At 49.1% G+C, this 14,288-nt stretch overlaps 1 protein-coding gene across 1 annotated transcript in view; it reads right to left on the bottom strand.

Annotated features, from left to right (window-relative positions):
- Window positions 1-14,288, bottom strand: part of vipr1b (vasoactive intestinal peptide receptor 1b) — a 56,197-nt gene that overhangs the window by 24,575 nt on the left and 17,334 nt on the right. The window contains exons 4-6 of the mRNA XM_060044472.1: window positions 4,578-4,737; window positions 4,355-4,415; window positions 4,051-4,123 (exon numbers count right to left, since the gene is read on the bottom strand). Of these exons, the coding sequence (XP_059900455.1) occupies window positions 4,051-4,123; window positions 4,355-4,415; window positions 4,578-4,737 (294 nt within the window). The remainder of the gene's footprint in view (window positions 1-4,050; window positions 4,124-4,354; window positions 4,416-4,577; window positions 4,738-14,288) is intronic.

Raw genomic sequence — 14,288 nt, 5'->3', positions numbered from 1 at the left:
AGATTACGCAGTTAACGTCTAGGGGCAAATTTGAAATTGCCCCTAGCCTCAATGTTAACTTTGGCCGGTGTGGTTCGCGCTCATTGGTGTTTCTATGGTAACGGTGGGGCAGCGTGGGTCTTTGCCCCTCCGGAAACAGGAAACGTAAATATAGACAACGTTCATTCAAGCAAGCACACAGGCAGTAGAACACACGAATCAAATTACTCCAAAACAAGGCTATAATGCTTGTGAGTCAAGTTTATTCACACAAATGTGTACGCTACTTTGTATATAAAAAAATATATATAGTTTGCCACGAAGTAGGAATGGATTGCGCCTTCTGCTCAACAGCGCCATCTCGTGGGTCTGGTGGGGCACTGCCCCACCTGCCCCTAATGTAGAAACGCCACTGCTTGTATCTCTGTTTGCCATGTTCTGCCTCCACCTTCTTCACCTTCTCCATCAATTCTTCCCCTTTGATCCTGTCGTAGGTGCTGAACAGCTGCTGTTTGGCGCTGTTCAGCTCCTCCCGACTCTCTGCGGTCCCCTCTCTCTCAAAGCTTCTGCGTGCCTCTTCCACCAGTGTCCGCGCTCGCACAACCTCCGGGTGTTTGGACCTAGGAGAGGCTCTATGTCTCCCCTTTGTTGGCACCCATTTCCTGGTTGCCTCTTCGTTGGCGGATAGGAACCGCTCGTAGGCCGTTGGCTCCCCTTCCTCGGCCAGATGTAGGCGGGCTCTCACCTCCGCTGTGTATTTGGCCTGGAGTTCAGGGCTTCCCGCGAAGGCCTCCCAGTCGGGCCGGGCTCTCTGGGCGCTCTTGGGGACCCTTAGGCTCAGGCGCAGCCTCGTGGCGACCACACGGTGATCGGAGCCTACAGAATCGAACGTGCTGTAGGACTCTGCATTTAGGATGGACTTCCTCCACTTCCTCCTTACCAGTATGTAGTCCAGCTGACGTCGCATACTGCTGGCTCGGTCCTGGAATGTCCATCTCTTGCCCATTCTCTTACGGAACAAGGTGTTGGCGGCCAGTAGTTCATGTTCCGTAAGAAGGGCAGCTAGATGTTCTCCGTTGCGGTTGGTATTGGTGTGGTACGTGAACGGTGCGTCTTCCGGTCCGAGTCTCGCGTTGAAGTCCCCCAGGATTATGAGGAAGTTGTGAGCCGGCACATGGTGGATCGCTGTTCTTAGGTCATCGTAGAACTTTTTCACTTCCTCGATCGGTGCTACGTTGGTGGGAGAGTATACACTCATGACCGTTGTTACTGGGTTCCCCTCGAAATCGGCACTAAGGATCCTGTTGGTGTGCGAGTGCACCCTACGGAGGGCCTTTCGTGCTCGGGGGCTCACCATGAGTCCCACGCCACCCGTTGCTGCCTGGGCATCATTACGCCATGCAGATGAGGTGATGAACGTGCGTCCCCCCACTCTGCGATAGTTAATTGTCTGGTCTGTGTGTACTCTCCTATGCTCCTGGACTGCCAGGATCTCCACTCCCCTATCCTCGGCACAGTGCGCTAGTTCTTCCAACCTCGCCTCTTCCCTCACTGTGTTTGCGTTGTAGGTTGCCATAATAAGTGGCCTTCTACAGCGCAAGAGTGCATTGGACGTTGGGCTGTGGTCAGACTGAACCCTCCCTCCCCGTTGGAGAGGGTTTGGGGTTGAGTCGTCATAGTGTCCCCCCGGAGGAGGACCAGCACCACCGTCCGCTGCGTGGTTCCTGCGGACTCCCGCCGCTGGAAGTATAGGATTATCGATGTCTTGTGTCTCCATGGAAGCTATACATTGCGCATTATTAAAGACTGTGGGGCGCAGCTCCTCACAGCCCTACTCTAGCCGTTTCAGGCTTAATGCCTTCGTCCACCCTTGCTGCACACCTTCAGGTGGTATACGGTGCGGAGCCAGGCGCGAGCAACACCTGTGGTTTTTGTTCGGAGTGACCTTCTCCTAGATGGGTGGCCTACCATGGCAGAGCCCTATCTGCTCACTATTTACCCATAGCTGGGACAGTGGTTGACAGGTGCCAGGGCGTGTCCGCATGCTGGCGGGCCTGCACACTGTGTCACTGGGGCCCACTGCTGCTCCGAGATCTCCACCAGTTTAGCCTGGAACCGCAAGGTACCAGTTACCGTGTGTGGCCACGAGGAGGCACTGTAGGAGTCTTGGCGGTAGAGAGGCTGTGTATCAGCAGGAGGAGACTTACGCACTCGGCTCCTCTTTTCACCCCCTACAAAGAGGGCTAGGCGACGGCAGTAGCTGAAAGCAGAGAGTAGCAAGCAGGGGCAGCATACAGCATACACTAACTACAAGCACTACTACTCCAGTACTACTGCACTGACGCATCATACACGCCCTGTGCAAGCACTCACTCAATGATGGCAGGCTCAGGACTGCAAGAAGTCCACAAGGTTGTACAACCTGGCAACACGGCCAGCCACATGATGACTTGCAAGGCTGTGTAAAGGGCAGTGCGTGGCCATATGCTAGTAGATGCTGCACTCAACCCCATTCTTGTTGCAGATGCATACAATGTACCAGTACCAACCTAGGAGACAGCTGAGGAATCTGAAGACCAAATAACTACATCTGATCCTGACGGAAATTATGAAGGGATACAAGACACACAACGAGATATAGTCACAACCAACTTGACAGCAGCAGCAAAACTGTATGATGGTGCAATGTCTGGTACATTATCTGCGGTAGAAGTGTGTTCAGCAGAAGCATTGGTGACAATCCAAGGTAAAATAAACGAGAAGAAGGAAACGATGACTACACGGACAGCAAAATGATGGGTCCAATATCTCGATATGGTGGACATCCTTCGAAGGATACTTAAAGCTGAACGGACATGCAACTGAATGTCCATTCATTTAATTGGTACATGAAATGCTGCCATACTTTGAAGCATCCGGACATAGGCTATATGCAAAGTCTGCATTTGTATACCTTCATTAGATGATTAATCTGTCTGAAACACCCAGATGTCCATCAGAAGTTTGTGGAAGGATATCATGTGGTGCGGCGTATTGGGGGGGACTGTTCACAGACCTCATAATTGAACAGGTGATGATGAGAAGTTATAAGATGCATGGGCCCCGACGCAAGGAAAGGGCATGACAGAGACTCAACGCTTAATTTGGGTCATGAAGATGCCTGCCTGTGCAAAACTCAAAGATGCCATGCAGAAGTTCAGTGGTGTATCTTATGAAACCAGCGAACAGCACAAAGATATGTCGAAGGCCAGACAGGAGAGAGATTTCAGTGACAGACTAGACTTGATCAGCCATCTCAGAGACAGAGATCCCTTCATCGAGAATGCTTCAAGAGTTCATATTGCGGAAGGCTGACCAAACGATGACACTTTGATCAAGATCAGCTGTGAAGATCAAAGGAGAATCCATAAAGGTGGACCCACAGCTGATATTCAAGAGACTGGTAACCTTGGGAGAGCAAACATAAGATCTTCCATCATTGTGTGCCATCAAGTATGAACTCTTTAGTCACCCCCCTGCACTGTTTGAATGACCCTCTCTTCTCCTCCAGGCAACCAAAGCAGTCATGCTGATGTCCTATGGTGTCTGAAGTCCGGTGGAGATTTCCAGTAAGTTCTTGTTGGTGGTGCATTACTCCACCACCACACTCAAATTGCAATATAGTTCAAATGAATCCTGGTGTACCAAAGCAATATTGTATTAATTAGAATCAGTTGAATATGTCTTCTGAGAGCAAAAATATGGGAAATTTAGATTTTTGGCAGTCATATTGGATTATTGCAAATGAGAATTTCATCAAAAATAAATTAACCATATTTCCAAATAATATTGGTGTCCAAAAACACAGATTTTAGATTTTTTGCCTTGTCAGAGCAAATTATGGATTTTTTTTGCACCCATATTGGATTTATGCAAATTAGCTATATTTCATTTGCAATTTTTTCCTAGTCAAATCTGAGTTTGCCTGGACTATATGCCAAAAATCTGAATTTATCTTTCGGATTTCGTCTTTGATGATATAGTAAACATTGATAATGAATGAAGAATGTGTGTACGTTAGTGGGAACGTACCAAAATGGAGACCAGTATGGGAGTTTTAATTATCCACCAGAACCCATCCGAGTTCTCGATGATATCCCAGCACCTGGCACAGGAAAACAAACACAAGTCAGTCCAGCATCACTCTAGGTAACAACGGGTTAGGGCCCGTTATGTCACTCCAGGACACATCATTCCAGTTTTGTCCGGTTCTGTCATTCCAGGACACACTCATTACAGTTTTGACCCGTTCTGTCACTCCAGGACACACTCATTCCAGTTTGGGTTTGTTCTGTCACTCCAGGACACACTCATTCCGGTCTGGGCCGGTTCCTACCCCACATCGTTGTACTTGGCCTTTGCGATGGTCCAAGCTGTGATGAAGACCATCGGCCCTCCTGGAGACACAATGACAAACGTATGAACACAATCTAGACACGTTCTTCCATCAATTTCGCTGCCTGTCACTTCCTGTTGTGCATCTATACTGCCTCTAAAGGTCAAGTTCCTATTTTTGTTTGCAGTGTGGTAAAAAGGCATGATTGGACAACCATTCTTACCCCAACCAATCAGAATATAGGCCCAGAAGTACTTCCTCTCGGAGAAGAAGGAGACAGCCAATAGGGCGTGGAGGTAAAGCCCCTCCACCAGCAGCCAGAAGAAGCTGGCCATGACGCCGTACTGGAAGAACACCATCGCCACCTTGCAGCCCAACAGCCTCTAAACACACACACAAGCACATAGACACAATTATAAACAGGCACATGCATACACCAACAAACACGCACACAAGCACACAACACACACACGCAAACACACACACACACGCATGCACGCACACACATACAAACACGCACCCACACAAACACGCACGTGCCCGCGTACACATGCACACACAAATGCACACACGCCAATGCGCGCATAGACTTAGACTTTATTGATCCTTTTGGGATGACACCCTGAAGGAAATTGAATTTCCAGTAGCTTACAGAAACACAACACAATATATATACAATATAAGATAAAACAATAAACTCTTTGCTAACTATAAAAAGTAAACAATAAGTAAAATCTTAGCTAATATTGAAAGTAGAGATAAGAATGGAAGTAAAACAGGATTCAAGTAAAAATATAACCGCTAGCCGTGATTAACGGGGTCCGAGCAAAACGAAAAGTCAAGAACACATTAATGGAAGATATAAATATGACATATAATTATGAAGGAAAGATGTTGATGTTGCCCTTAATGGCATACTGTGCCTCGGCTTTCAGGTGACTGGGCTGCATAGGAATGGCCGAATGTCATTTTCAGCACGTTCATAATTGTCTAATCGGGATTCATCTCCCAAACTAAGGATCACCAGTACAATGCATTACCCCATTGAGCCACTGACAAACCTGAAATGTAGCCTCATTCACATGGTCAAAATGTCTATTGATAAGCACACAACATCCAGAACACTCCAAGGAAACATTTCTCAAATTAATTAAGGGTTTTCTTAAAAGCAAATACCTGAAAAATCTTCTGGGGAAATTAAACATTTGTTGTCAAGAACACTAATGGAAGAAATATTGATATGACAGAGTTCATTATGAAGGAAAAATTGTTAAAGAAGAAGTTCCCCTTAATGCCATTTTGTGTCTTGGCAGACCGATTCTTAGAAACTAATGAATGTTGAAAGTGGAATGTTGATTGCCTGATGAATTTCAGGTGCCGTTAGGTGTTGTGTTTCTTAAATGAGTGGCAATGACAGAATGTCATGTTCAGGTTGTTCATAATGCCCTAATCAGGATTCAAACTCTCAACCTAAGGATCACCAGTACACGGCAGGGTGAATAGATGCATCCGTTTTTAGAGATGAATATGATGAAAGAATTTTGAGTCCAGGTAAATCTCGCAAGGAGAAATAAGGCTGGTTCATAATTTTTTTGAATAGCGCCACCTTTGGGTGCAGTACCACAATTTGGGTTTATTAGTAATGGGGGGTATTGGTATCCACCTAATAATAGTTGTATGGTTTTTTATACAATATCAAAATGGTCATATAAGAAAAATGGGCTAACTGCTCCAACTTTATTGGCCAATATTTCTCAAATGGAACTAAGTAAAACAAATTCTGTCCAATGATTTTTGTGAGGCTTGGTCTAAAGATTTTATTTGGCGATTTTGGTGAATTTTTTATTATTATTTTGTAGCCTGTGAATCTTTTTATCATGTTGAGGTTTAATATGAAATTGTGGGATAAGTGTACATTTTTAGGGCATAAGAGGCATTCAGGGTTTGATAAATGCGTCTGATTCTAGAGATTAATATTCTGAAAGAATATTTTGAGTCCAGGTCCTCTGGTGAGGAGAAATTAGCCGAATTCATGATTTATTTACAATAGCGCCACCTTTGGGTGCAGTACCACTATTAGGGTTTATGGGTAGAGGGGGTTATTGGTAACCATAAGTGCAAATTTCAAGAATTTTCGACCTACGGTATAGGCTGCAGTATTACTTTTACATAATTTGAGGGGAAAAAAAACGTTACAGAAACAATAGGGGCCAAGCAGCTTCGCTGCTCGGACCTTTAATAAAAGAAAATAAATATAGAGAACTGTATCGAGGATAAATATAGATAAATATATGGCTGTATATGGTATTGTGTTGTCATACAGTGGATAAATAAATGATAAATGACAAATCGCAGAAATTAGCAGTTAAATAAATTAAATTAGCAGTTAAATTAAGCGGTTAATTAGGTTATTGCACAAAAAAAGAAGAATAGTGTCAAGTTATGTATGTGGGTAGATTAGATTATTGCACAGTGCACCACTCCTTCCCTTCTGTCCTTTTTACTGTATTTCCTCTATTTCCTCCTCCTTCCCTCGAGTGACGAGTTGTAGAGTGTGATGGCATTAGGGACAAAGGAGTTCTTTAGTCTGTTGGTTCTAACCATGGGAAGGACAAGCCCTCCACTGAACAGGCTCTTCTGGTTGCTGACAACGTTGTGCAGGGGGTGGCTGGCATTGTCAATAATGTCCAGCAGTTTGTCCAGTGTCCTCCTCTCTGCCACGTCACCAGTGAGTCCAGCTTCATGCCGACCACAGAGCCGGCCCGCCTGATCAGTTTATCCAGTCTGGAGGTGTCCCTCTTTTATATGCTGCCTCCCCAGCGCACCACAGTGTAGAAGAGGACGCTGGCAACCACAGACTGGTAAAACATCCACAGCAGTTTGCTGCAGATGTTGAAGGACCGCAATCTCCTAAGGAAATACAACCTGCTTGTGTCTTCCCATACAGGTAGCTGGTGTTTGTTGTCCAGTCCAGTTTATTATCCAGCCACACCCTGAGGTATTTGTATGATTTTACAGCCTCCACCTCAGCTCCCTCTAGCAGGACTGGTTGCGGGCTTGGTCTGGCCCTCATAAAGTCAATGACCAGCTCCTTTGTCTTAGAGGTGTTGAGCTGTAGCCGGTTAGTGTGGCACCTGAGAGCAAAGTCCCCCACCAGACTCTGATACTCCTCCTCTCTGTCACCCCTGATACACCCAACGATGGCTGTGTCATCGGTGTACTTCTGTATGTGCCATAGCTCCGAGTTGTAACAAAAGTCTGAGGTGTACAGGGTGAAGAGAAGATGGGCCTGCACTTTGCATTAGGGGGCTCCATTGTTGCTGACCACAGTGTCAGACATGGTGTCCTTCAGCCTGACGTACTGTGGCCTTTCAGTGAGATAATCGTCAATCCAGTCCACCAGATAGGGGTCCACTCCCATCCTGTTCAGTTTGTCCTGAAGCATAGGGGGCTGGATGGTGTTAAAGGCACTGGAGAAGTCCAAGAAGAGAATCCTCACTGTGCCGCTTCCCTTATCCAGATGGGAGTGGACTTGGTGTAACATGGAGAGCAGGGATGGGCAACTTTCATGATAAAGAGGGCCACATTTTTCATCATACCCATCAGAGGGCCACATGACTGCACACTTCAACTTAACGTGAGCTGAGAGAAGCTACACAATTTTGTATTTGGTAGATATGATTTCCGGTATTCTGGTGCATTTTGAGGATGGCCACTAACTAAAAAATCTTCCAGAAACATAATCTATGTGCGGTATTTTATTTGAACCAACATACATTCATTTCATGTTTTCCATGCTCAAACAGCCACATGAATGGGTAGTATTTTTATCAGTGCAAAGGGCTCACATACATCATCATTCAATGATGTCACAAAACTGAAAAACAGTGGCCCAACATTGATTTATTTTAATTATGTGCAGGCCTGACTGAGTGAGGATGCGGGCCGTATGCGGCCCGCGGGCCGCCAGTTGCCCATCCCTGATGTAGAGGATGGCATCCTCCACACCAACATCTGGCTGGTACATGAGCTGCAGGCGGTCCTGGGCGTGTTGTACCTGGGGACTGAGGAGGCTGAGGAAGAGCCGCTCCAACGTCTTCATCAGGTGTGAAGTGAGTGCCACCGGTCGGAAGTCATTCAGCTCGCTGGGCCTGTTCTTCTTCGGAACCGGAACGAAGCAGGATGTCTTCCAGAGCATGGGCACTCTCCCTAGCCGCGGGCCAAGGTTGGAGATCCGTTGTAGTGGTTCCCCCAGTTCTGCAGCGCAGGTCTTCAGTAGTCTCGGACACACACACTTTGTCTGGGCCTCCTTCTTTTCTGGGCCGGAGCTTCCTCAGCTCTCCTCTGACCTGGTCTGTGGTGATGTGAGGTGGGGATTGTGCTGAGGTGGGGGGGGGGGGGGGGGAGGGGGGTGTTGTGGTGTCTGGGGGGAGGTGTGTAGAGGGAAGAAGGAGGGATGGCTGCGGTGAGGGTGGGGGTGTTCGGGGGGACGAGGGCTGGTTGAAGCTGTTGAAGTCATTCAGCTCGTTCGCCCTCTCCATTGTCTGCATTGTCCCCCCCTGTAGCTCTGGTCTTTGTGTTTTGACCTGTGATGGTCCTCACATCTTCCCAGACCTCCCTCATGTTGTTCTACCTCAGCTCCTGCTCCACCTTTCTTCTGTAGCTGTCCTTAGCTTCCATCAAACAGTGTTTCACCTCCTGTTGTGCTGCCTTCATGGCCTCCCTGTCCCTGCTCCTGAAGGCAGCCTTCTTCTTCTTGAGGAGAGCCTTGGCTTCCCGCGTTACCCATGGCTTGGTATTAGGGTAGCAGCGGACAGTCCTGACAGGACTGTCAGGACTCCATCAGACAGTGTGTCATCCCCTCTCTGTCCTCACCATGCGGGTCAATCAGCACATCCCATACTGTGGTGTCAAAACAGTCTCTCAGGGCACTTTCCATCTCAGGGGACCACCTCCTGATAGTGCGAGTTGTCACCGGCTGTCTTTGGACCAGGGGGGTGTATAGTGGCTGTACGTGAACCTATGCATGCACACGCATACCAAAAAAAACTGGTTCGGGTGAAATCAGGTAACAATATAATATATACAATTTAAGAAGCTGTCGTAAGCCAAAACCGGTAGCTGGCTTCTATTCAATGTTGAGATTTTTCGACTCACAGAATTCTATGATGCAACATTTATATCCAAAGTACCACCCTAGGTGTATTCAGGTCCAAGGCGGCAGGAGTCCGTCAGCGTTGACGAATGTTGCTCGCATGACAGGCTTCCCGACACCGGGGATCGTACCTACAACCTCACGGACCAGTAGTCCCCACACCTGAGCCACTGTATAAATCATCACACCCCCTCCCCCAGCACACAGCATACAGACGGTAGACACTCGACACACAGGCCTGCAGTGGTAAACAGGAAACACACCTCGGGGTAAGTAGATGGACAGGAAGTGGACGAGTGTGTGCCAAAAGGCGGTTTTGAAGCTCGTTGTCTTGTCCTGTGGGTGACGGAGGAGGACGGAGATGGGCTCCGTCACGGTGTAGCTGGGACATTCCCTCAGTGCTTTGTGCTGTGATAAAGCAGGATCCCTCTAAGCTCTACATGAGACAGGCTGAACTCACAGCAGCAGAAGGTAAGAAGTTGGTCTGTGGACAGGGAGGCGGCGGCTTCTTATAAATGTCTGTGTGTGTCCGGCAGAGCTTGCATATCTTCTTTAATCTAAAAGAGGGGGCTTTAGGGAGGAGGATGTGTCTCATAACTTGGGTGTTATGCAGAAGAGAATACATAATGAAGGAGTAGGTTTCCTTGAATTCTGAAACCACCCTGGAAGGGGGGGGGGGGGGGCACAAACACATAGATGATACCAGGCATGGTAGCCCTGGTTTATAGTGCATTATATTAAGCCCTGCATAATTTATTCAGCACGGCTTGCTATCACAACCAGAGACATATTGGCATATGGTAATCTTCAATGCTGCGGTCATATGAGACCAGTGATTCTTGAACAAAGATCTTTACCTCTGGGAGCAGGGAACTCTCTGGTTCACGGGGTCAACAGCCAGCTGTGGGCAGGCAGCACACAGGATGCTCCTGTCCAGTAACAAGTGGCAGTTTCTCAGAGGCCAGTCCAGCTCCTCCAAACCCTGTCCTTGGTGGCCCCATGTGATGAGGGACCACAGAGAACCCACGTAGCTCTCTCCCAGAGGGGGGAGGCTGCAGCCAGACCAAACCCTGTGATGAGGTAGCAGAGAGAACACTCTGAGCTTTCTAACCTTAACCCTCTCCGAAGGCTGCAGCCAGACCAGGCTGGAACGGCTCCATGTGCAGTCCATAAATGCATATTAAAAATATAAAATACCGAAGCAAAAAAGGCATATGGATTGAAGAACAATGATATGATGTGGACATTTATTAATAAGGAACAACAACAATGATGATGATGAGGAGGAGCAAGATGAAGATGCGCAAAACAACAAAGCATTAACAAAGACCGCTGGCTCCTACTCGGCAACAAACACATCACGCACGCACGCACGCACGCACGCACGCACGCACGCACGCACGCACGCACGCACGCACACACACACACACACACACACACACACACACACACACACACACACACACACACACACACACACACACACACACACACACACACACACACACACACACACACACAAACACAGCTTCTGGCTTCTACCTCTTCCTCTTCCTCTTCCTCCCCCTCGGAAGCTATAAATGCTGGATGCGTCTGAAGGCTTACCATGAAATATTAACCGTCTGAGCCCTGGAGAGCGGCCACACTCACCATCCCCGGACCTCAGCCACTGCTACGCACCACTGGGTCAAGGGTCAGACACACTGACCCTCCACAGACAAATGCCAGTGGTGTGGACGCTGGCTAATCCATCCCAACAAACGCACGGATACTGGCCTGTGATGCTGAGACAGAGAGACAATCAGAGAGACAGGCAAAGAGACAGACAGAGAGACAGGTGGGCAGGCAGACAGAGAGACAGACAGACAGAGGGACAGACAGGGAGACAGACAGGTGGAGAAACAGATGGAGAGACAGACGGAGAGGCAGACAAGGGACAAACGGAGAGAGAGAGAGACAGGCAAAGAGAGTGACTGACAGTACAGACCGGCATTGTATAAAATGTTAATGATAAGATCTGTTTAAACTAGGAGAGAACCTATAAAGGTCTGACTGGAGTCAAAATACATACTGCCCCTCTTCTGCTTTTGTCTTCTGCTGCTGGAGCTATGTGGGTTCTTTGTGGTCCCTCATCACATGGGGCCACCTAGGACAGGGTTTGGAGGAGCTGGACTGGCCTCTGAGACACTACCACTAGTTACTGGACAGAAGTAGCCTGTGTGGGCCTGGTGTAAGAGTCAGGGTAGGGGTCTGTTCCTTTTGGCCGAGGGCCTGGTGTGAGGGTCAGGGTGGGGTCCTCGTGTCCCGTGGGCCTGGTTGGAGGGTCAGGGTGGGGTTCTTGTTCCTCCTGTCCCATGGGCCTGGTTGGAGGGTCAGGGTGGGGGTCTGTTCCTTGTGTCCCGTGGGCTTGGTTGGAGGGTCAGGGGGGGGGTCTGCTCCTTTTGTCCGTGGGCCTGATGGGGGGGTCAGGGTGGGGGTCCTCGTGTCCCATGGGCCTGGTGGGAGGGTCAGGATGGGGGTCCTCCTGTCCCGTTGGCCTGGTGGGAGGTTCAGGGTAGGGGTCCTCCTGTCCCGTGGACCTGGTGGGAGGTTCAGGGTGGGGGTCTGTTCCTTTTGTCTGTGGGCCTGGTGTGAGGGTCAGGGTGGGGGTCCTCGTGTCCCATGGGCCTGGTCGGAGGGTCAGGGTGGGGGTCCTCATGTCCCATGGGCCTGGTGGGAGGGTCAGGGTGGGGGTCCTCGTGTCCCATGGGCCTGGTGTGAGGGTCAGGGTGGGGGTCCTCGTGTCCCATGGGCCTGGTGCGAGGGTCAGGGTGGGGGTCCTCGTGTCCCATGGGCCTGGTGGGAGGGTCAGGGTGGGGGTCTTCGTGTCCCAATGGCCTGGTGGGAGGGTCAGGGTGGAGGTCCTCCTGTCCCGTGGGCCTGGCTCCTGGCTCTTGGGAGGGGGATTTGGGTCTTATTCCTCTGTGTACTGGGGGCCTGACACCTGGCTCCTGGGAGAGGGCCGGTCATCCAGAGAGGGTTGGACCGGGCCCTCGCTGTCAGTAATCATATCCTGAGCTTGTCCGTCCAAAGGTTCCTCAACACCCAAAGACGGGCTTGTCCATGTCTCTCTCCTCGTGGAGGTTCTCTGAGTGTCTGGTGGTACCAGACACTCAGATTAGACTGGGATTCATTGGACGTGGAACTGGTTTCCTCACGGTCTGTTGAACGATGTGATTGGGCCCCTGCTGGCTAATTTCCTTCAGCTGGTTTGAATTCTCGCAAATCAGTTCAAATCACTCTCTGGTGCACCATCTTTAGCCCACAGCTGTCAAAGACGAATGGGTCATGTACACCAGAGATCAGCGGATGAGTCTGCTGCAGCAAAGCCCAGCCTTTAAAGACACCACTTCCAATACCCTTACAAACACTGCTTTTGCATGCAAGAACCTGTGCACACACACACACGAGCACATTTGCTCACAGTCCCTATCAGAGCAGTGATAACGGCCCAGGACTGGGCTTCAGCCTGGCCTGTAATGCCCCCTCGGTCGACATACCTAACTGGGAGCACCATAATGAAGCTTACCACTGTGCGATTGATTTGTTGTTGTTACAAAAATTGAATGAAGAAGACCAACATCTTACAGACCATCCTCACCAGTAGGACCACTCTAAGGAAGCCCCACTGGGGCCACTGGAACCCCACTAGGACCACTGGAACCCCACTAGGACCACTGGAACCCTACTAGGACCACTGGAACCCTACTAGGACCACTGGAACCCCACTAGCACCACTGTAAGGGAGCCCTACTAGGACCACTGGAACCCCACTAGGACCACTGTAAGGGAGCTCTACTAGGACCACTGGAACCCCACTAGGACCACTGTAAGGGAGCCCCACTAGGACCACTGGAACCCCACTAGGACCACCGGAGTCTCACTAGGACAACTGGAGTCCCACTAGGACCACTGGAACCCCACTAGGACCACCGGAGTCTCACTAGGACAACTGGAGTCCCACTAGGACCACTGGAACCCCATTAGGACCACTGGAGTCCCACTAGGACCACTGTAGTCCCACTAGGAACAGTAGCCGCGTTTACATGGACACATCTGACCCGCATAGATTTCTATGCGGAATAGAAAATGATCATATATACGCCTCATTCGGTTTACAATTATCTGTTCGGCATAGAATTCTATGCCGAATAGAAGAGGTGGTGTAGTCTGTTTTAATCGACATGCATACACTTATTCTGAATAGATTGGGGTTTAACTTAGAGCAGCTGCAATAGTTCGCAATTGGTCCACTGAGCTCCGTCGGTATTTTTATGCACACCGAACTTGACCGCTGTCAAGGAAAGTGGATTTATTGCCTGATTCACGTCATTGTTACCACTCCGTAAGTAGTCCGGTAAGCGTGTCCGGTTGCTAAGCGACGGGACATGGGTGTTTATTAATGACGTGTTTGCGTATCGTAGTGTCTGCGCGCGTCCGAGATAACTGTAAATGAGTAGGCTACTACTAGTAATTTTGCAGGCTGAACGTTAAAATACTTCTTAACTGACCCTCCGGTGGCGCGCGAAACAGCATGACAGCTTAGAAACAGAGCTCCGGTACCAGCCTTTAAATTCCCCCTAATTCAAGCGTTTTTGTTCATTCAAATTGATACACACTGAATAACAATGGATGGGGATAAAAGCAAGAAAGGCGGATATGGGTTACGATACAACGCCGATCGGAAAATCGACAAAGGAGATGCGGCTAGCGAAACTTTAGCAGGTCAAGATGGCGGCC

The sequence above is a fragment of the Gadus macrocephalus genome, chromosome 23 (assembly GCF_031168955.1).
Source record: "Gadus macrocephalus chromosome 23, ASM3116895v1".
In the NCBI taxonomy this organism is placed as follows: domain Eukaryota; kingdom Metazoa; phylum Chordata; class Actinopteri; order Gadiformes; family Gadidae; genus Gadus; species Gadus macrocephalus.
The sequence above is the reverse complement of the archived record's forward strand: the minus strand, read 5'-3'. Positions and strand labels throughout refer to the sequence as shown.